The following is a 22,187-nucleotide window of genomic DNA, read 5'->3' on the forward strand; positions in this document are numbered from 1 at the left end:
GGAAGTACTGTCAGTAGCAGATAATGGATGGCGGATGTATGATCTAAGATCAAGGATAAGTATTCTTACTTAACAACTTGAACGTTCTCGCTGAACCCTGAACAATCTTTTAGCCTTTGTCTCCTGTAAATATTAACTCCAAGCTGCACTCAAGACATTTTCACCCTTTTAAAAGGATGTTTTCATGAAATGGTATTGCACATCCCAGTTATAATTAGTTACCACTTTGTTAGGTATACCTGTACACCTGCTCATTTATGCAAATATCTAATCAGCCAATCACATGGCAGCAACTCATTGTATCAAAGCATGCAGACATGACATTGCCAGTTGTTCAGAACAAACATCAGAATGGGTACGAAATGTGATCTAATTGAATTTGATTGTGGAATGATTGTTGGTGCCAGGCAGGGTGGAGAATCTCAAAAACTGCTGATCAGCTGGGAATTTTACGCCAGCGGTCTCTAGAGTTTACAGAGAATGGTGCAAAAAAAGCAAAAAGACATCCAGTAAATGACAGTTCAGTTCTATGGGTGAAAATAGCTTGTTAATGAGAAAGGTCAGAGGAGAATGGACAGACTGGTTCAAGCTGACAGGAAGGCTACAGTGACTCAAATAACCACATGTTACAACAGTGAGCATCTCTGAACATATAACATGGCAAACCTAAAGTGAATAGGCTATAGCAGAAGACCACAAAGATAACTCAGTGGCCGCTTTATAGGGTCAAGAGGCACCAAATGAAGTGGCTACTGACTGAATATGGCCCTTCTGACAGGTTGATGTCAGTGTGGGAAGGGATCACAACTCTAGGTCACTAGGTTACTATTACTTAACCAACAACTTTCATCACAAACTAAATGTAGAACTGTTCAAGAATAAGTGTTATCTGCACAAAAACAGGCAAGTATATACAGAACGTGCTGTATTCTGGAATATATTATTCCAGAACAAAGGGGATGTCCTCCTTCTTCAAAGAAAGAGCTTCCCTTCCTCCACCACCAATGCTGTCCTCAACTGCATCTCTTCCATTTTGCACACATCTGCCCTCATCCCACCAGGGATAGGGTTCCTCTTGTCCTCAGCTATCACTCAACCAGCCTCTGCGTCCAGCACGTAATTCTCCATAACTTCTGCCATCTCCAATGGGATTCCACGAACAGACACATTTTTCCCTCACAGCCCTCACCCCCATCACTTTCTTTGTTTTACATGACTCCTTGGTGCATTCATCCTTCGTGGCACTTATCATTGCAAGCAGAACAAGTGCTATCCCTGCCCCTACACCTCCTCCCTCACTACCATTCAGGGCCCCAAACAGTGCTTCCAGGTGAGGCGACACTCAATGTGTGAGTCTGCTGGGGATCATCTACTGTATCCAGTGCTCCCACTGTGGCCTCTTGTATATCAGCAGGATCCAATGTAGACTGGGAGACCACTTCACTAAGCACCTATGCTCGGTCTGCCAGAAAAAGCAGGATCTCCCAGTGGTTACCCACTCTCATTTCAACATGTCCATCCATGGTCTCCTCTACTGTTGCAATGAGGCCACCCTCAAGTTGGAGGAGCAACAACTTGTATTCCATCTGGGTAGCCTCCAATCTGATGGCATGAACAGCAATTTCTCAAACTTCTGGAAATGCTCCCTCTTCTCTATTCCCCATTCCCTTTTCCCTCTCTCACCTTCTCTCCTTGCCTGCCCATTGTCTCCATCTGGTGTTCCTCCCTCTTTTCTTTCTCCCATGGCCTTCTGTCCTTTCCCTTTAGATTCCCCTCTCTCTAGTCCTGTATTTCCTTCACCAATCAACTTCCTTGCCCCCTCTCAGTTTCACCTTTCACCTTTCCTCCCCTCCCCCACCTTCTAACTCTGACTCTTCATCTTTTTTCCTCCAGTCTTGTTGAAGGGTCTCAGCCCGAAACGTCGACTATACACTTTTCATACATGCACAGGTACTGCCTGGCCTGCTGAGTTGCTCCAGTATTTTGTGAGTGTTGCTTGGATTTCTAGCATCTGCAGATTTTCTCTTGTTTGTGTAAGTATATACAGTATCTGGAGAAAACATAGCATGACACAAAATTCATATTTACATAAAACCTTTCACAATCTTGAGAAATTGCAAATGAAAAGTCAATGAAATACTTTTCACTGAAACAGCTGCATTGCAGGAAATGCACCTTTCAGTTCTGCATAGCAAGATTTCACAACAGCAATAGGATGAATGGAACTATTGCAGTAATGTTGATAGTGTAATAAACATCGACCAGAGTGGAGGTTAATGCTTTCTCCTTTTGACTCAGAAGCCAGACACCTTACTATGACCAACTGTGCGACAAACATGGGAAAGAATCAGCAGACAAAATCTAAATTATGATTCTATCTTAAAACACAAAGGAAGAATAAATTCAGAGGATTACAGCATCATTTGATCACATAACTGTGTTAAATTTCTGATTGGCACATGCATAGAAAGTTGTCCTTAGTTGTTTACACATATTCATGGGCAACAGTGCACATTGTTGTGCTTTTGAAAAGGTTCCACTGCCATCTCACTCCCCTTCCAACCTCTTGAACCTTGGCTCTAACACCATTAGAACAAAGCTCAACAGAGCCTCAAGGACCACCACAAAGAAATCTGCAGATGCTGGAAATTCAAGCAAAACACACAATATGCTGGTGGAATGCAGAAGGTTGACGAAGGGTCTCGGCCCAAAACATTGACTGTACTTCTTCCTATAGATGCTGCCTGGTCTGCTGCATTTCTTCAAGGACCACCCGTTCATTTTCTGGCTCGACAAGCTACACTTTCAGGATTCAACAACAAATTCAGCAAGTTCCGATAAAAGGCCTTTCAAATTTGTGTCAGAAATGGCCAGTCTTAAGATATATCATCATTAGTAATATCAGTGTAGATCACACCTCCATGATACAACCAGGGCATTTCCGGTTTTCTCTTTTACTTCAGTCCCAGGAACTCTGGTGTTTTGTCTCTCTTGAGTTCAGCATTCTTTCCTCTCTATCTTCTAACCTGTTTCTTTCCTTTCTGCTTACATTGCCTTCAAAGGCACAGCCTGCACTTAATAAGCCTTTGCCACCCTGCCTCAAACAGCACCACAGGCATGTGCCTTTCAACTCTCACTGCCTCTACCCAATGACAGGAATTTTCTTTGTTTTCTCCATCTCTTCCCTTTCCCTACAACTTAAAACATGCTTGCTTCCCTACTATTCAAACAAAATAAACAATTGCTTCTGGGAATATCATCAGGGATCTCTTTGTTCAAAGTAACAAATAAATACATCATCTTTCACAACCTCAGAATACAAAGGCATCCCTTGAGAACAGAAATGAGGGGGAATTTCTTTAGCCAGCAGGTGGTAAATCTGCAATTCCTTGCCCAGACAGCTGTGGAGCTCAAGTCATTGAGTATCTTTGAAGAGAAGGTTGATAGATTCTTGATTAGTAAGATTTTCCTGAGGAAAGCAGGACAATGGGGTTGAAAGGAATAATAAACAAGCCATGATGGATGGCAAAGCAGACTTGGTCTTTCACAGAATTAAGGACCTTTTAAAACATTTTAACAGACAGATTCGCTTCACTTACCAAAGCAAGCGATGTTTCCATCCATGCCAATATATTTAAGGTCATACTTTGCTGCTTCACACTCCAAGGGATCAGTTTCTGATACATCATCCAGAGAAAAAATATCCTTTTGCCTGAATTCTGCATTGTCATCAAAGTTGATCTTGGCATCGAAGCAAACCACTGAAAGGACAGGATAAGAATAAATTAAAATATGTAAAAATATTGACACATCATAATTAGAATGCATTTATCAGTTCTAATAGGACCAACTACTTGTGGAAAAAGGAACATGCTTTATTTTAAGTAACCTAAAAAATATTTTTAAAATTTCACATGAAAATGAGAAATCCTGAGCAACTTTTGTACCCAATGCAACAGATACTCCTTAGCAAAAAAAAAAAGCCCTTTCACTCCAGCAGCAAAAAAAGATGGTTTCTTTTAACTTGCCTTTCAAAATATTGTGCTGCTTCAGTGGAACCTGCATTCTTTGGTCTGCAGTAAAAAAGTGATGTGAGATTTACATACTTTTCAAAGATTCAAGTTTAGAAGCCAATTATTGGTAGCCAGGTTTAAAACAAACAATTGTTCACCACCCAATTTCTAAAAGGGAGATTTTATAGGCATTACTCTACAAGCAGCACAATATTCAAAAGATTAGGGCTGATAAAAGGATAGTTTAAAATAATCATTAAAGTTTCAAAATGCAATTCGAATTTTTACTAAAATTACTAAAAAATTGGAAAATTAGTAACCTTTGACAAAGTTGTTGTAGATCTTGAAGTTAAAGAAAACTCAGGGCATAGCTCTAATCCTCACAACACTAAAATATCAGCAGTGACCTCTCTAGTCCTCAGTGACCATGGGAATGGCTCTGTGGAAGGCAATTCATTCTTCTGCTCCAGTGCTTACAGGACAGCATTGTCACATACCCAAAATGAAATTGAAATAGCTCTGTGTGTAATATAATGGAGTTCTTAACCGAGTATCCACAGTGACAGTGAATGTGCCCGATCCATTTGACCACATAAATTGAACGTTGGATGTTGAATAAAGAGCTCCTTCTCTACAAATTTTTTTTGCTTGTTGATGTTTCATACTGACCTCAAATTTTATGCAAGGAGTTGTAAGATTTACAGGAAGATGTTTCTGTATTGCCATTGCTGTCTGCCACACCTCCAACACCGCCCTTAAGTCAACTGTAGAGTCGTTAGCCAAGGACCGCCATCCATAGATGTTTTGCCTCCCTAGCCCTGGTACATGATGGCAGAGCACTGGCAAGGACATCTCTCCTTGCCAGCCCTTACAGCTTTCAATGGGGTTGGTCAGTCCCCTAATTTCTGTCCTCCCTCCTCAGCCACAGCCAAAAGCTGCCCTTTTCTGCCCCTTCAGCAGTTCTCAGTTGGTCCTCCTGAGCCTCGCTCCAGTCACTGCCATATCACAGAATCACCTTATTGTTGATGCGCCAATGATGCCCCAGCATCCTACCTCCACGGGGTAGATGATGATCTTCCTTGCACTCAGCTCCCTGGTCTCAGAGGGTAAATATGAGTTCCGAAACGCAATGAAGTTTCAGTTATAGCAGCAGCTTATCAATGGGTTGCATTTTGTGCTTTAAATTGCCATAGGCAATTAGAAATTGTGGTAATACATTTACTCCTGCTTTCGCAGTGCCCCTTCTACATTTAAACATGTAAATTAGTTGGCTTTCCTCACGTCTCTTTTTCTTGTATGTATCATAGTTTTGGAGCTTTTGTTTTGAACACTTTTACAATGGTTTAGAATGAAATACAAAGTTAAAATCAAGCAAGAGTGATAATAATGGCCACACCTACTAAAATAAAAATTTCAGAGTTTCTCAGACAGTTTCAACTAGATAAAGACAAAAGAGACTGCAGATGCTGGAATTTTCATTTGAAAGAACTTGACTTCGAAGGATAAGACCATAAGACCAGAGGACACTGAAGCAGAATTAGGCCATTTGGTTCATTGAGTCTGATCCTCCATTCCATCCTTTTCCGTCTCAGCCCCAATATTGTGCCTTCTCTCCATATTCCTTCATGCTTGACACACTTGCCTGTGGATTTTTGTTTCTTTTTGAACCTTCAGCCGTTTTCCTCCCAAGTATTAGAACATCCATATCCACAACCCTCTTCAACATTGCTGCCTGTTCCAAATTATTTTAGGAAAATAAATGATCCAACTAAGATACCATGCCCCTTCTTAAAAATACTTAAGGGATTTATCATGCTCTGATGCAACAGAACAAATTCAGTAATGTATTGCAGTCATACATTGCTCGGTGTTCATTCTTGGCTTTTACTTTTTATATAGATGCTGAAATCTAGAACTTTTTCCAAAGTGATGTCCAGGTTCAGTTTGAAAAAGTTATATGTCGCCCTGCTCTTTGCTCAGTTGGGTCATGGAAATCTCAGCGAGTTGAGAATTTGCAGGTACGTTTTTTTACAAGACACATTCAAAGTGATATCTGAAGATGATGCAGAACTATTCGGTGACAAAATATGGCTACCATTATACAAAAAAGATAATTAAATGTTGGAATAAGTAACAAAGTGGTTCAATAACTAGATGTTGATGTTTCTGAGATGTCATGGATTGCAAGTGCAAATTTAAAATGACAAAATTGAATAGAAAAGATTCAAAAAGACCACCATTCAGAAACTCAGTTACCTGCTTTCATATTTTTTTCTTTTATCCTGTACCTTGTATTACACAAAGGCAGTAGCTTAGATACAGTATATATCCATAATTATGACTATTATGACAAGTCATAAGTCATTTGAAAAGTAACACACCCTGTGATGCTCTCTGGAAATCAATATGACAGAATGACAATTAAATAACTAAAGAATTGTTCCACAACCTACTGAAACCATATTTAGATGGCCGGTCTATCTAAAACCCATTCCAATAGCATATTGTGACCGACGTTGCTGCTTTACATTGAGAATAGATTTGGAATTTAAAAACACTTTAAAATAAAAAACAGCATTTTATGATAAATTGAAAGAAGTCACAATCCAATAGTGGATAAAATCATTTACTTAGTATAATTAACATGGCAATTGAATTAACAGTTATGAAAAATGCTTTGATATAAGAAACCATGAATTGCTAATGTATTTTGCAGCCAAACTAAAGAATTAAAGTTATATAAACCAGTTAGATGCATCTTATTCCAAATTATAATTTACAGTAATCTTAAACCATGGTGAATTAATGTTAAATACATTCAGTTATGTAGAGAATTATATATTAATATTTGTAGAAATATTTCTCTTCTAGAAATTTAAATACTTCGAAGATATTTAAATAGCACTATAATTCATAGATGTAACTAAATAGGTGCATCAGAGTGAAATCAACGTACAAGGAACTTTTCAATTGCGACTGGTTGGAAAGTTTGAAAACCAAATTTAACTCTTAAGTTATTATAAATACAAGAAATTCTGTAGATGCTATAAATCCAAAGCAACAAACACAAAATGCTGGACAATCTCAGCAGGTCAGGCAGCATCAACAGAAATGAATAAACAGTTGATGTTTCAGGCCAAGACCCTTATTCAGAACTGGAAAGGGGAAGGTGTCAGAATAAAAAGGCAGAGGGAGGGGAAGAGGGATAGCTAGAAGATGACAGGTGGAGCCAAGTGGGTAGAAAGGTAAAGGACTAGAGAAGGAGGAATCTGATAGGAGAGGAGAGTCGACCTTAGGAAAAAGAGAAGAAGGAGAAGAACCAGGGGGAGGTAATATGCAGGTTAAAAGAGGTAAGGGTGTAGGGCAGGGGTCAGCAACCTTTACCACTGAAAGAGCCATTTGGACCCGTTTCCCACAGAAAAGAAAACACTGGGAGCCGCAAAACCCGTTTGACATTTAAAATGAAATAACACTGCATACAACGTTTTGTTTTGCCTTTATGTTATGTATAAACAAACTATAATGTGTTGCATTTATGAAATTGATGAACTCCTGCAGAGAAAACGAAATTACATTTCTGCATGCAACAAAAACATTTTGACCTCCGAAAAAAAGACGTTGGGTTGAAGGTTACTTTTAAGTAAAATACTCAATGTCTATTTGAGTCCTTCTTGTATTTATGAAAAATGCCAAACTTAAATTTGCCGCCAGCAGCAAACCAAAAATAACGTCAGCCAGCTGTCAACCTGAAAAATAAAAGGACTATTTCACTGAACAATGAAAACATATGAATATACGTAAAATAATAGGCAATTAAAATATTTATCATACTTGGTCAGGTTGACTCACACCTGACAATGCAGTCGTATTCAGTAGGGATGGATCGATGCTTAGGGGAGTGACCGGGAAGGATAATGTGTTTTTTTCCTCTCTGAACTCACAGAAGCGTTTCCCAAACGATGTTTGCATTGCGATGATTGCAGAATGTAAATACTCCGAATTTATCATGTCGTGACCTTGTTTGAACTCTCTCAAATTGGGGAAGTGAGACAATGTGCCTTTCTGTAAATCTCTGGCAAGCAACGTCAGCTTGCGCTCGAATGCCAAAACATCCTCCAACATGTGCAGGGCTGTACGTCCTTACCCCGTTGAAGAGCTGTGTTCAGCGTGTTCAGGTGCGCTGTCATGTCTACCATGAAGTGTAGCTTTTCCAGCCACTCTGGCTGTTCCAGCTCAGGAAAGGTGAGCCCTTTGCTGCCCAGGAAAGTTTTCACTTCTTCCAGACACGCGACAAAGCGTTTCAGCACCTCCCCTCTGGACAGCCAGCGATAAAAACACGTTGTAGCGGTGTGCTACACGCAGTCAGTAAACTGCAGTCAAAGATAGCTTTATTCGAACTAAACAGCCTTGCTTTTAAGCCTCCCTCAACCCGCCCCCCCATGGGCGCGGATGCTGCAAAAGACACGTACTCACAAACCCCCGTAGGCTATCTCCCTTAGCCTGAACGCTGGCTAATTGTGAGCCGGTTCGGATGTGTCAGGAAATGGGTCGCCACAACGTCTTATTTAGATTGTACAAGATCACCATAATCTTCAAATTTAGATTTACATTTCAAAAACTAACAAACTAACATAAAATACATTTTAATTAAATACTGACCTTGTAGCGGTGTGCTACACGCAGCGCTAAAATTACGACACGGAGTCGGTAACTGCAGTCGAAGGAAAAAACTTTATTCGAAATCTTCAGCCTCACTTTTAAGCCTCCCTCAACCTGCCCCCCATGGCGCAGAGGCTCCAAAGCTCTGTGCTCGCAAACCCCCGTAGGCTATCTAATTGTGAGTCGGTTCGGATGTGCCAGGAAAAGGGTCTCCACAACCAATTATTTCCCAAAGCAACAGGGAGCCGCAGCACAGACGTAAAAGAGCCACATGTGGCTCCGGAGCCGCGGGTTGCCGACCCCCGGTGTAGGGAATAGAAGAAGAGGGAAGAGGGAGGGATAAAAACTTTTACTGGAAGGAGAAATCGAAGCATATGCCATCAGGTTGGTGGCTACCCAAATGGAATACGCTGTTGCTCCTCCATCCTGAGAGTGACTTCATCCTGGCACAATAGGAAGGTTGGATTGACATTTCTGAACAGGAATGGGAATCAGAATTAAAATGGTTCACCACCTAGAAATTCACTTTTGGCTGATGGAACTGAGGTACTCGAAGAAGCAGTCCCCCAATTTAGAAGTGGGATTGGAAGCACCGGGTGTAATAGATAACCCCAAAAGGATACGCAGATGAAGCGTTGCCTCACCTGTAAGGATTGTTTGGAGCCTTAAGTAGAAATGAGAGAAGCAGTGAACAGGTAGGTGTCGCACTTTGGCTGTTTTCAGGGATGGCAAGCGTAGCACTTTGACCTCCTAAGCAAAAAACTTTGATCCAAGATCTTCCACAGAATATCTCACTTATACAGAAGGAACAAAGAAAGTTGCAGGGCGGAGGAATTATACTTGGTCATAAAGAAAGAATGGTATTAGACACAAATGGTAGCTGCTTCTGAGGCACTGCCACAGAGGAATGATGGCAGCTTCTCAGAGTACCTACCAATTGCTCCTCTTGAGACGAATGTGTATACTTCTGCCATGCCAAGGCAAGCGTAATACTGGTGCATGCAATGAACATCTGCTGTAGTGATTTCCTACCAATGTGGCCTTTTCAGATTTTAACACTCCAGACAATGCCCTTGTTTAACCTCAGATGGGTGGATATGCACCACACAGCAGGAGGGAGCCCCATGGCTACCACTTAAAAGGTCTGCAAGCAACTTGATTGCCAGTTGCTGCTTGATTTTGTCTGGCTGCTGATGCAATTCTAAGAGTGGTTTCTATAACCACTTCATGTGGCAGAAGTCTACAGGGAATGGTGCAACAAGTGCAGAAAGATGTTTTCTCCCGCCCTAATATCAAAGTCTGCACCAAGATTTTGCTGCCATACGTGGATGCCATTTTCTGCTTTTCATTGAACCTGAGCATGACTGGGTAAATGAGCATAGGTCAAGTCCCAAAATGGGGCGGGGGAGACATCAGTAATTGTAACCTCAATTCACTATTCACACACCTTCCCTATTATTGTCATGTTTCCTGATGGCATGTGCAAATAGAAATAAATAGCCAGCAAATCATATGAAAACTACATCAAGCATATATTTCTGGTGCTTTTTTAAAAAATGAAGTAAATCCTCTTTCTGCATCAATGCTTACATCTGAGTGCCTTTGCTGGTACTGATTCTCCAATGCAGTGCTTTCCCAATTATATCATGAGTGATAGAACGCTACTGAAGGAAATCACAGCTGGCTTTGGATAGTCTTGCTAAGCAGTTCCAGGCTGCATCAGCCTGGCATGAGTAGTAGCTGGAAACACAAAGTACACTGCAGATGCTGTGGTCAAATTAACATGTACGAAAGCTGGGTGAACTCAGCAGGTCTGGCAGCATCCGGTGAAACAAGCAGTCAACATTTCAGGCCGAGATCCTTCATCAGGACTGAAGAAGGACGGGGCAGGGTCCCTATAAAGAGGTGGGGGGAGGGTGGAAGGTGCCAGGTGAAAAACTACCTTCTCATGTTAGCAATTTCAGCGCTGGGAAGAAGCCTCTGGCTAACCACACGATCAATGCCTCTCATTATCTTACATGGCCTCCTCTACCGCCATGATGAGGCCAAACTCAGGTTGGAGCAGCAACACCTCATATACCGTCTGGGTAGTGTCCAGCCCCTTCGTATGAACATCGAATTCTCCAGCTTCCAGTAATTCCCTCCCTCTCCCTTCCCCCATACCACTTTCACTCTGGCTCCTCCTCCAGCTACCTATCACCTCTCTCATGATTCTGCCTTCTACTACCCATAGTGCTTCCCTTTACATTCCTTCTGCACCTCTCCTGCCTATCCCCTCCCTGCTTCCCTCCCCCACCCCTTGATCTTTCCTCTGATTGGTATTTCACCTGGCACCTTACACCCTCCCGCTATCTTCTTTATAGGGATCCTACCCCCTCCTTCTTCAGTCCTGACGAAGGGTCTCGGCCCAAAACATTGATTGCTCATTTCAACGGATGCTGTCCAACCTGCAGAGTTCATCCAGCTTGTTTGTACGTGTTGATGAGTAGTAGCTGTATGGCCTGACTGGTGGAATGGGTGGTGCACAATTACTATCAACCTGAGATGGGCAACAGGCCAGTATTCCAAAATGTAATCAATCCCCCACAGCTTTGCCCCAGGAACCTCATAACCTGCTGCACTGAGCACCCAGGCAGTTCCTTTGCACAGCTCTATCCACAGCCATACTGACAGCACTCCAGACATGCAGGACAGACCGGCCCCTCCCATTAGTTCCTAGTGAGTTAGATTGTGTCCCATCTAATCTTATAAGATGCTATAACATTGGTGTACGAATTGAATTGACTTTATTGTTTACATCCTTCATATACATGAGGAGTAAAAATCTTTACGTTACATCTCCATCTAAATGTGCAACATGCAATTTATAGCAATTTACAATAAATAGTATGTACAATAGGACAGTCATTATAACATAGAAATACAATTGTAGCAGCGTGAATTGATCAGTCTGATGGCCTGGTGGAAGAAGCTGTCCCGGAGCCCACTGGTCCTGGCTTTTGTGCTGTGGTACCATTTCCCAGATGGTAGCAACTGGAACAGTTTGTGCTTGGGGTGACTTGGGTCCACAATGATCCTTCGGGCCCTTTTTACACACCTGTCTTTGTAAGTGTCCTGAATAGTAAGTTGACATCTGCAAATCTGCTACGCTGTCCACACCACTCTCAGCAGAATCCTGCGACTGAAGGAAATACAGTTCCCATACCAGGCAGTGATGCAGCCAGTCAGGATACTCTCATTTGTACTCCTTAGGATTTGGGGGCCCATACCAAACTTCTTCAACCATCTGAGGTGAAAGAGGCGCTGCTGTGCTTTTCTCACCACACAGCTGGTATGTACTGACCAAGTGAGATCATCAATGATGTGTATGCCGAGGAACTTAAAGCTGATCACCCTCTCAACCCCAGATCTATTGATGTCAATAGGGGTTAGCTTGTCTCCAATCCTCCTGTAGTCCACAACCAGCTCCTTTGTTTTTGCGACACTGATGGAGAGGTTGTTTCTTGACACCATTGTGTCAGAGTGATGACTTCATCTCTGTAGGTTACCTCATTATTATTTGAGATTAGATCAATCAGTGTAGCATCATCAGCAAATTTAATTAGCAGACTGGAGCTCTGGGTATAGTATCAATATAGACTGTGCAATATGAGATAGGTCAGGTGACGGAGATATGTTTTGGGGAGCACTTCGGGTCCAGTGATCACAATGCCATTAGTTTCAATGTAATTATGGAGAAGGATAGGACTGGACCCAGGGTTGAGATTTTTGATTGGAGAAAGGCTAACTTTGAGGAGATGCGAAAGGATTTAGAAGGAGTGGATTGGGACAATTTGTTTTATGGGAAGGATGTAATTGAGAAATGGAGGTCATTTAAAGGTGGAATTTTGAGGGTACAGAATCTTTATGTTCCTGTTAAGTTGAAAGGAAAGGTTAAAAGTTTGAGAGAGCCATGGTTTTCAAAGGCTATTGGAAACTTAGTTGAGAAAAAGAGAGGGATCTACAATAAATATAGGCAGCATGGAGTAAATTAGGTGTTTGAGGACTATAAAGAATGTAAAAAGAATCTTAAGAAAGAAATTAGAAAAGATAAAAGAAGAAATGAGGTTGCTTTGGCAAGTAAAGTGAAAATAAATCCAAAGAGTTTCTACAGTTTATATTAATAGCAAAAGGATGGTGAGGGATAAAATTGGTGCCTTAGAGAATCAGACTGGACAGCTATGTGTGCAGCAAAAGAGATGGGGAAGATTTTGAACAATTTCTTTTCTTCAGTATTCACTAAGGAGAAGCATGTTGAGTTGCATAAGGTAAGGGAAACAAGTAGGGTAGTTATGGAAACTATGATGATTAAAGAAGAGGAAGTACTGGCGCTTTTAAAGAATATAAAAGTGGATAAGTCTCCAGGTCCTGACAGGATAATCCCTAGAACCTTGAAGGAAGTTAGTGTAGAAATAGCAGGGGCTCTGACAGAAATACTTCAAATGTCATTAGAAACAGGGATGGTGCCAGAGGATTGGCGTATTGATCATGTGGTTCCATTGTTTAAAAAGGGTTCTAAGAGTAAACCTAGCAATTATCGGCCTGTAAATTTAACGTCAGTGGTGGGTAAATTAATGGAAAGTATTCTTAGAGATGCTATATATATAATTATCTGGATAGACAGGGTCTGATCAGGAACAGTCAACATGGATTTGTGCATGGAAGGTCATGTTTGACAAATCTTATTGAATTTTTTGAAGAGATTACTAGGAAAGTTGACGAGGGTAAAACAGTGGATGTTGTCTATATGGACTTCAGTAAGGCCTTTGATAAGGTTCCACATGAAGGTTAGCTAGGAAGATTCAATCGTTAGGTATTAATATTGAAGTAGTAAAATGGATTCAACAGTGGATGGATAGGAGATGACAGACAGTAGTGGTGGATAACTGTTTGTTAGGTTGGAGGCCGGTGACTAGTTGTGTGCCTCAGGGATCAGTACTGGGTCCAATATTGTTTCTCATATATATTAATGATGACGGGGTGGTAAATTGGATTAGTAAGTATGCAGATGATTCTAAGATAGGTGGTGTTGTGGATAATGAAGTAGGTTTTCAAAGCTTGCAGAGAGATTTAAGCCAGTTAGAAGAGTGGGCTGAGCGATGGCAGGAAAGATTATAGGAAAGATATCAACAAAATAGAGAGAGTACAGAAGAGGTTTACTAGAATGCTACCTGGGTTTCAGCACCTAAGTTACAGAGAAAGGTTGAACAAGTTAGGTCGTTATTCTTTGGGGCATAGAAGGTTGAGGGGGGACGATAGAGGTATTTAAAATTATGAGGGGGATAGATAGAGTTGATGTGGATAGCTTTTTCCATTGAGAGTAGGGGAGATTCAAACAAGAGGACATGAGTTGAGAGTTAGGGGGCAAAAGTTTAGGGATAACACAAGGGGGTACTTCTTTCCTCAAGAGAGTGGTAGCTGTGTAGAACGAGTGGTAGGGGCAGGTTCGAAATTGTCATTAAAAAAAAAATTGGATAGGTATATGGACAGGAAAGGAATGGAGGGTTATGGGCTGAGTGTTGGTCAGTGGGACTAGGTGAGAGTTAGCATTCGGCATGGACGAGAAGAGCCAAGATGGCTGGCTTCCATGCTGTAATTGTTATATGTTGCATGGTTAATAGGGGGTTTGAGTTTTGCAGCAGTGCTAAATCCATTCAGTTGCTGCAGTGAGATTTACAAATTCTAAGCCTTGATTGATACAGATTTTTTGTGGATGAATGAAGTGGTTGTAGTAAATGAGCAGCGTATGAAAGTGAGTCTGCAGATGGCAGATTGAGATGGATTCACTGACCTTGACCTCATAAATTGCTTGCAACACTGCATCCAAGTTCTCATAAACTAGTCTCAAAGCACCAACTTCCACACGTACTTGCTACAACTATGAAGTGCATCAAAGACAATTCTAGCTCTCTGTGAGCACAGGGCATTCCTCCTGGTTTCTACCATCTTCCTCAGCGTCACCAATGAATACCCGAGAACTTCAAGAGTATGCTGCATCTCTGGTTATACATCTCCTCACAAGGTCTGCACAAAGCTTTGCACAATCTCAACTCACAATAGCCCTTCCCTTGAAGAGCGCACGCCAGCTTTCAGCATTCCAGGCTAATTATAAGCAGCAAATTTGACTCCTGTGATTATATGCAAACAGCTAATGAACAGGATGGTTCATCTTCATGCCACGCAGTATTCAGTCCAGTAGGTAATTTAATTAATGGACATGACTGACAATCACCATTTTATGTTGTGGTGTTCGCTGGGTTTGGCAGACAGCTTGCAGACGTTTCACCACCAGTGGAGGTGACATCCTCATTGTGTAGTTGTTGCTGTTTTTCTCTGGGAGTGCTCACATTTACTTAGGCCCCGGTTCGCTTTCCTCGGTCCTGATTGTCTTCTCCTTCAGTTAACCTTTGAATTCTATTGGCTCAAATTTCTTTGGCTCTTAGGGGTTTGCAGATGGCATTTATTTTGACATGTTTGTTTACAGAGTTATCAGAAGAGAAACACGCTCCTAAAAATTCTCTTGCCCACTTTGAGTTTGCCTGCTTCAGAACCTCTGCAGAACATTTCACTGTGTTTGTTTTCTGTAGCTATCTCTATTCTAATGAAAGCTCATCAACCTGAAATGTTAACTCTGTTTCTCTCTCAGCAGATGCTGCCTAACATGTTTCCAGCATTCTGTTTTTTTAAGTTATCAGTTCTCGGAAGAGATTTACAGCATACAGGGAAACACTATCTTTCAGAACAAGTTTACAATACATGTCAAAAATATCATCTTTCTTTGCTTCCAAAGTAAATGCATACAGAAGGACCTTGTAGCTTTGTGAAACTAATGAAAGACAGCACACTGTTGAAGTACTTCACACCAAATAACTTGAGCCAACTTAATGGGAACCTCCCCACTTTTTGCTCCAGTAACCAGGCAACTCCAAACATATTTCAAAAGGTTTTTATAGGGAACAGTTATAATACATATAATTGTGTTTTCTGATGAGTATAATACATCATTGTTGTTTTAATGTGGTCATTTGCAACGATTGAGAGTTTTAGAGCGTTAATTTGCAAGTTTCTCACAGATTGGAAGGCACCTGTATTGATGCTGATAATTACAGAGAATGCAAAGCATTGAAACAGGCTATTTGTCTTAACTGCTCCGTGCTGGTCATTATATACCACGTGAGCCTCCTTCCGCTCATCAACGTCTAAACCTCCCAGTGTAATCTTCTTCTCTCGCTCTCGCTCTCTCTCCTTTGTGTATATCTGGGATTATTTTATTCATTTATTTTATTTTTATTTAGTGTTACATCACAGAACAGGCTCTTCCGGCCAAGTGAGTCGTACCTCCCAGCAATCCTATCCTAACCACAGGACAATTTAAAGTGACCAATTAGCCTACCTTCAGTACATCTTTGGACTGTAGGAGAAAACCGAAGCACCCAGAGGAAACCCATGTGGTCACAGGTAGAATATGCAATCTCCTTTCAAATGGGTACCAGAATTGCACTCTAACTTCGACACCCCAAGCTGTAACAGCATCACGCTTTCTGCTGCACCAAGCCTACCCTAGTTATTTCAACTACTTACGGTAAAATCTTTCACACTCCAAGTACTCACTCAGTAAGTTAGTTTCTCCTGCATCCTACCTGGATTTATTGGCAATCCCTGCCTACATAGGATGGAGACATGGGGGAATTAGATGAGTTTGAATAAAATGGCAGAATAGATGCCTGCAGCTAAATGTGAAGAAAGATACAAGCAGTGAAGCAAAAAAAACCACACAATTTGAGTGAGATTCATGGCAGGCCAAATATAAACAGGCATTAATAACAGCCAGAGGGAGTTTGAGATCAGCAAGAGAGTGGAGAAGGTTATTGATCTATAACAAAGGAAAATGCTATTGCCATAATAACAATGTCAGCCACAAAAGGGGCACAGCTACTTAAAAAATGGTTACAGTAATTCTCCTGTGTTAGCAACTTTATTAAATTCCCTTCAATTGCCTTCATGAGAAATAAATAAGGGAATGGTAACCAAGTTGGAACAACTAACCATGCCACTAAACAAAATTCAAGCTTATCCATTTAATATTAATAATATTATCTGATTAATGAATAAAAAGTAGAATGATGTCCTTGTAAGTATCCAAGAATTTATGTCAAAAAAGCAACTTCCAACAATTGGGAATCCTTCCTGCCTGCATTCACTCATACTTCATACTTCCAACATCCACCCGTCAAACAAGTGGACTCAGAGTGGCACATAGAGTTGTGTGGCCGGCCTTGGTTTGTCTTCAGAGCCTTTGATAGTGTCCAAGACCTCTTATGAGTGTTTGAATAGCTCCAAAAGCCGAACACATTTCAAAATCATTCAGTTGGATTAAATTAATTTAAAAATATATCAAAAATAAAAAGTATGAAATATATGATAAGACAGCCCTCCGTGGGGTGAAGCTGGGGGCCTGCTGCAAAATCCATCTAGATCTAGTCTCTCCAATACATCACCGCTTTATCGCCGAACTCAATGATGGGTCAGCAGCAGAGTGAAAGATCGGGTACGTCAGCATCCGACTTCATGCTTTTCATCCTCTCACTGTGTATACACAGACTATCCAGACGAGGCTCAAATTCTGATAACTTTATAATACTGGGTTGTGATCTAGCCAGGGCCACAACAAACATTATCTTGACAAAGGCCTTTAGAAACACCAAGTAAACAATATCCACTGACCCTCCTTTGTCTTTCCTGCCTGTTATTTCCATAAAGAATGCCAAATGATTATTAGGTAAGATCCTTCCTTAAGGAAACCATCTCGACTTTGACTTAAGTGTCATGAAATTTGTTGTTTTTAATGGCAGCAATACATCAGAGTTCAAAGTAAGTTTATTATCAAAATACATATATCACCATATACAACCATGAGATTTGTTTTTCCTGTGGGCATACACAGTAAACAAGAAACACAATAGAATCAATGAAAGACTGACAAACAACCAACGTGCAAAAGACAACAAACTGTGCAAATAAATAAGAAAAATAATAAATAAATAAATAAATAGATAGATAGATAGATAGATAGATAGATAGATAGATAGATAGATAAGTAAGTAAGTAAGTATCAAGAACATGAGATGAAGTTAGTGCTTGAAAGTGAGTTAATGGGTTGTGGGAAGAGTTCAATGATGGGGTGAGTGATGTTATCCCTTCTGGTTCAAGCACCTGATGGGTCAGGGGTAACAACTATTCCTGAACGTGGTGGTGTGTGTCTTGAGGCTCCTGTACCTTCTTCCTGATTGCAGCAGCAAGAAGAGAGCATGGCCTGGGTGATGGGGATCCTTGATGATGGATGCTGTCTTGCTGCGACAGTGCTCCGTGTAAATACACTCAATGGCAGGAAGTGCTTCGCCTATGATAAACTGCATCATATCCACTACTTTTTGTAGGATCTTCCATACAAGGTCATTGGTGTTTTCATACCATGATGCATCCAATCAATATACCCTTCACCACATATGTATAAAAGTTTGTCAAAGTTTTAGATATCATGTCAAATCTCTGCAAACTTCCAAGGAGGTAGGAGCACTGCTTTGCTTTCTTTGTAATGGCTTAGGTGCTGGGCCCAGGACAGATCCTCTGAAGTGATAACACCACGGAGTTTAAAGTTGCTGACCCTCTCCACCTCTGATGAGGACTGGCTCATAGCCCTCCAGTTTCCTGCTCTTAAAGTCAATAATCAACTCCTTGGTCTTGCTGACACTGATTGAGAGATTTTCAATGTCCCTCCTAAATGTTGATTTGTCACTACCCTTGATTGGGCCTACATCAGTGGTGTCATCAGCAAACTTAAATGTAAGTTTGGAGCTGTACTTAGCTTCACAGTCCTAGGTATAAAATGAGTTGATATTGCAAGGCATAAAAGATTATTATAAATCACAATTAAATTACTGTGCAGTTGCTGTACCAGGCCATGATTCATCAGGATAGGATGCTTCCTATGGTGCATCAATAAAAAATGATGAGGGTCAAAGGAGAGATGCCTCACAAGGCAGCAGAGGTACTGGTGGACTTCCTTGGCCATGGTGTCAACATGGTTAGACCAAGAAAGATGTCCTCTCCTAGGAATTTGAAACTGCAGAACTTTGAAAATATGATACCATCATGTGATTTCAACAATCTACAACCTATGGAAGAAGCATAGCAAAGACATTCTCCTTATTTATTTTTCCTGCTCATCCTCATATATTACAAAGGTGGAACAACATGTCTGAAAATGATATATACTAGTTAAGGGTGCCCATAATATTGATGGAGATGCAATACATGACAACAGTCAAAATGAATAGATAGACTTTCAAATTATTATGTAAAGGCACTGAACAACCATAATTTCAAACTGACTTATGAAAGTGAATGATAAATGGAAGGGCATGATGCATAGAAACTGTTAAAGTAAAAATGTCAATGCAAATTTATGGTCAATTCATCCAAAATGTTCCAAAATTAAAATAAAGATTCCACATATATATATTTTATAAATATGGACAGTAGCATTGGAGTGATCACAATTAAACTAGAATGGACAACTAGCTAAATTTAAATTAAATAAATAAAACTGTTCTAATAAAAACTATCTGAAAAAGGCTGCCACATAGAAATCTGTTAGGAATGTTTGCTCAATCTCCTGTAAACTGTGACAGAAAGTACTTCAGAGGTGAAAATGAACAGGGACAAAACATATATTACAATGCAAGGTATTATTTTCTGGAATTACATCACTCCAGGCAATGACTAAAATTTTAATTTATCAACTCTTTTTGATTTTTCATGTTTTTATTTCCATGTTTGTTAGGGTCAGTTGTTGAACCATTCAAATGAGAAAAATTGTTTTCTTTATCAAACAGCTAGCAGGCATATACCTCACTGACAGAACAATTTTGCAGGTGAAATCTGTTCAGTGTTAGAATGTCAAAAATTGTCAAATCCAACTTGTGCACATAGCTAGGGTAAGTGCTTCTGCATATATTTCAAAGTTTTTCTTTCACATGGTTCAGAAATGCATTATATTATGAATCAAGTATATTATAAAAGCTGGATCTAATGGAAAAATAGCATCATGATATTGAGAATCTTGAATTCTTGAACACACAGAAGTCCAGCAAAAACAGCAGAAGGAACACATCAACCATCTGATCAAGCACCTTCAATTCCATTGACTGCAGAGTCCCTAATTACATCATCATCTACTTCAGAACTCTCAAGAACTGGTGTGGAAACAACTAATCTATGCACTACATAGGAAGACAGTTATCTCAGATTCTCACAGGTTATTGAAAAGATAAATCATTTTAAAAACTCTCAAAATTTGGGGGAGCTTTGGGCCATCCAGTTAGAAAGCATCCCATGCAGTCACAACAGAGTCTTTGTTGCCTCTTGATGTCCTGGATAATGCACCCAAAAGACTTGGTAAAGATTCAGTCAACTTGGCCTTCATCAGTATCAATGACACAAGAGGACTCAGGATGCGGTCCTCCAAAGGGGGAATCAGGAACAAGAAACTAAATTAGAAGGAACTAGAGGAGAACAATCATTGAAAGTAAATACGTGGCTGAAAGATTACTGTGGCTAAATAGGAAGATACAAGCACTAATAGTGGGATACAAGAGCTGCGTAGCTATGGAAGGCTTCACCAGAACCACACTGAGAGAGCAAGATTGGAGCTCAACAGGTAAATACTTATTTTATATAAATGATATATTTTCAATGCATTCACTGCTGGTTCCTTAAGGTTGTTGTAGCTAGTGGTGATAGTGGGGATAAGCTCCCTCTACCTGTTAAATGCTACCCAAGGCATGCATCTCAAATAGCCTCTGACAACCAAGTCCATGTCCTGGCCTTCATGGGTGGTTTAGCTACTAAGCCCTTTGGAACTGTTTCTACTGACAGGAGAAGGGACAAAGGAGGCTCACTAGCACTTTAAAACCAGCCACTTTGGGCAGATGGTGCTTGTCAGTCACAGTTGGCAGCATCTAGAAGGAAGGAAATCTCTGATCTCAACTTCTACTGCCTTACGGCTATACCTACTGATGGGGAGGTCTCGAGAGTAAACCCCAAGGAAAAACCCAGAGCTGGAGTCCCTAAGGCTGTACTACATTGAGCTCAAGGCTGACTGGCAACTCCTGTGATGCCACGATGGCCAAACTGCATCGGTCTCTGCCATTCCTTTGGATTGATCAGCTGCTTCAAGAAGGGGAGCTTGTTATATGGGCAACAGCTTGCTCTCCAGATCACTGCCCTGGTTTGCATATCACAGACATCCGTGATCGACCCTGACTGACAGAGGGTCTCACATTCCTGGTGTGACCAGCAGATAACGCTCCATCTCAGATGCCCAGAGAAGGTTAAGGAAAGCTGTCCTCTTGAAGCAATGAAGTTTTTGCAGATGAAGGTACACCACAGTAGCAGTAGGGATAAACCATTTATGGCTGCTCAGCCAGTCATCACAGTTATGGCCAATCTTCTACCTCAGCACCATCTTCCTGCATAAAAACTCACACCTTTTGAGTCTATAATGTCCACAGACTACCCATTTCTGCTTTGAATGAATTAACAGTGAGCTTTCCCGGCCCTTAGGAATTTAAAAAAAATCAAAGTATTCACAACTACCTACCAAAAAATGTCTTCCCATCTCAGTTCTAAATGGTTATTACCTAACTCTAACAATGAGGACCTCCCACAGATTCCACAGCTAGAAAAATTATCCTCTTTGCATTTGCCTGTCAACCTCTGTAAAGCAAAGGGAAAGAGAGCATGAGAGGCAAAGGAAGAGGCAGAAAAGGCAAGAGGAGGGGAAAAGAAGGAGCATAAGGAGTTATAACACAGCTAAGCCAATGAGAAACTCAGACTAGCCGAGGTTACATTTCTAAGTGAGAAATATAACCAATCACAATAGCAATGTAGTGAGCGTGTTTAGTCTCTGGGCCTGTAAAAAGACATACATTTGAAATGAACAGTATTATGTTTACAGCACTTTTTCCAGGACTGCTCTAATGCTTGGTGAGCTTGCTCACCCAAAGCAGTCCTACACTTGGTGGCTGAAGGAAGGTTAATTAAATCCAGTAACATTTTACTGTTGCGAATCTGGTTCACAATATAACTATTTTTGGTGCTAGAAGGCAAATGTCAGAGGGGGAAAGATCTAATTGCATCTGAGACATAACTCTTTCTGGAAGCCACCAAGCATGATGCTGGTTGAAAGAACATTGTATGGATTTTTTTTTGCAATCAGCATTTCCTTATAGATTAATTATAACAGTCAACCTTAACAACAAGCATAAAACATATACCAAGCAAAGCTGAGATCAGTCATCAGTACAACATGTAGTCTACAGCAACACATGACTTCAAATTAGGTAAATTTGATTAAATTTATCATCATAAATAATCTGCAACTGGGTTTACAAATAATCTTGAAAATTTATGGTA

At 40.7% G+C, this 22,187-nt stretch overlaps 1 protein-coding gene across 1 annotated transcript in view; it reads right to left on the bottom strand.

Moving 5' to 3' along the window:
• Positions 1 to 22,187, bottom strand: part of suclg2 (succinate-CoA ligase GDP-forming subunit beta) — a 381,523-nt gene that overhangs the window by 146,638 nt on the left and 212,698 nt on the right. The window contains exon 8 of the mRNA XM_059944292.1: positions 3,600 to 3,761. Within this exon, the coding sequence (XP_059800275.1) occupies positions 3,600 to 3,761 (162 nt within the window). The remainder of the gene's footprint in view (positions 1 to 3,599; positions 3,762 to 22,187) is intronic.

This window comes from Hypanus sabinus, chromosome 19 (assembly GCF_030144855.1).
Source record: "Hypanus sabinus isolate sHypSab1 chromosome 19, sHypSab1.hap1, whole genome shotgun sequence".
In the NCBI taxonomy this organism is placed as follows: domain Eukaryota; kingdom Metazoa; phylum Chordata; class Chondrichthyes; order Myliobatiformes; family Dasyatidae; genus Hypanus; species Hypanus sabinus.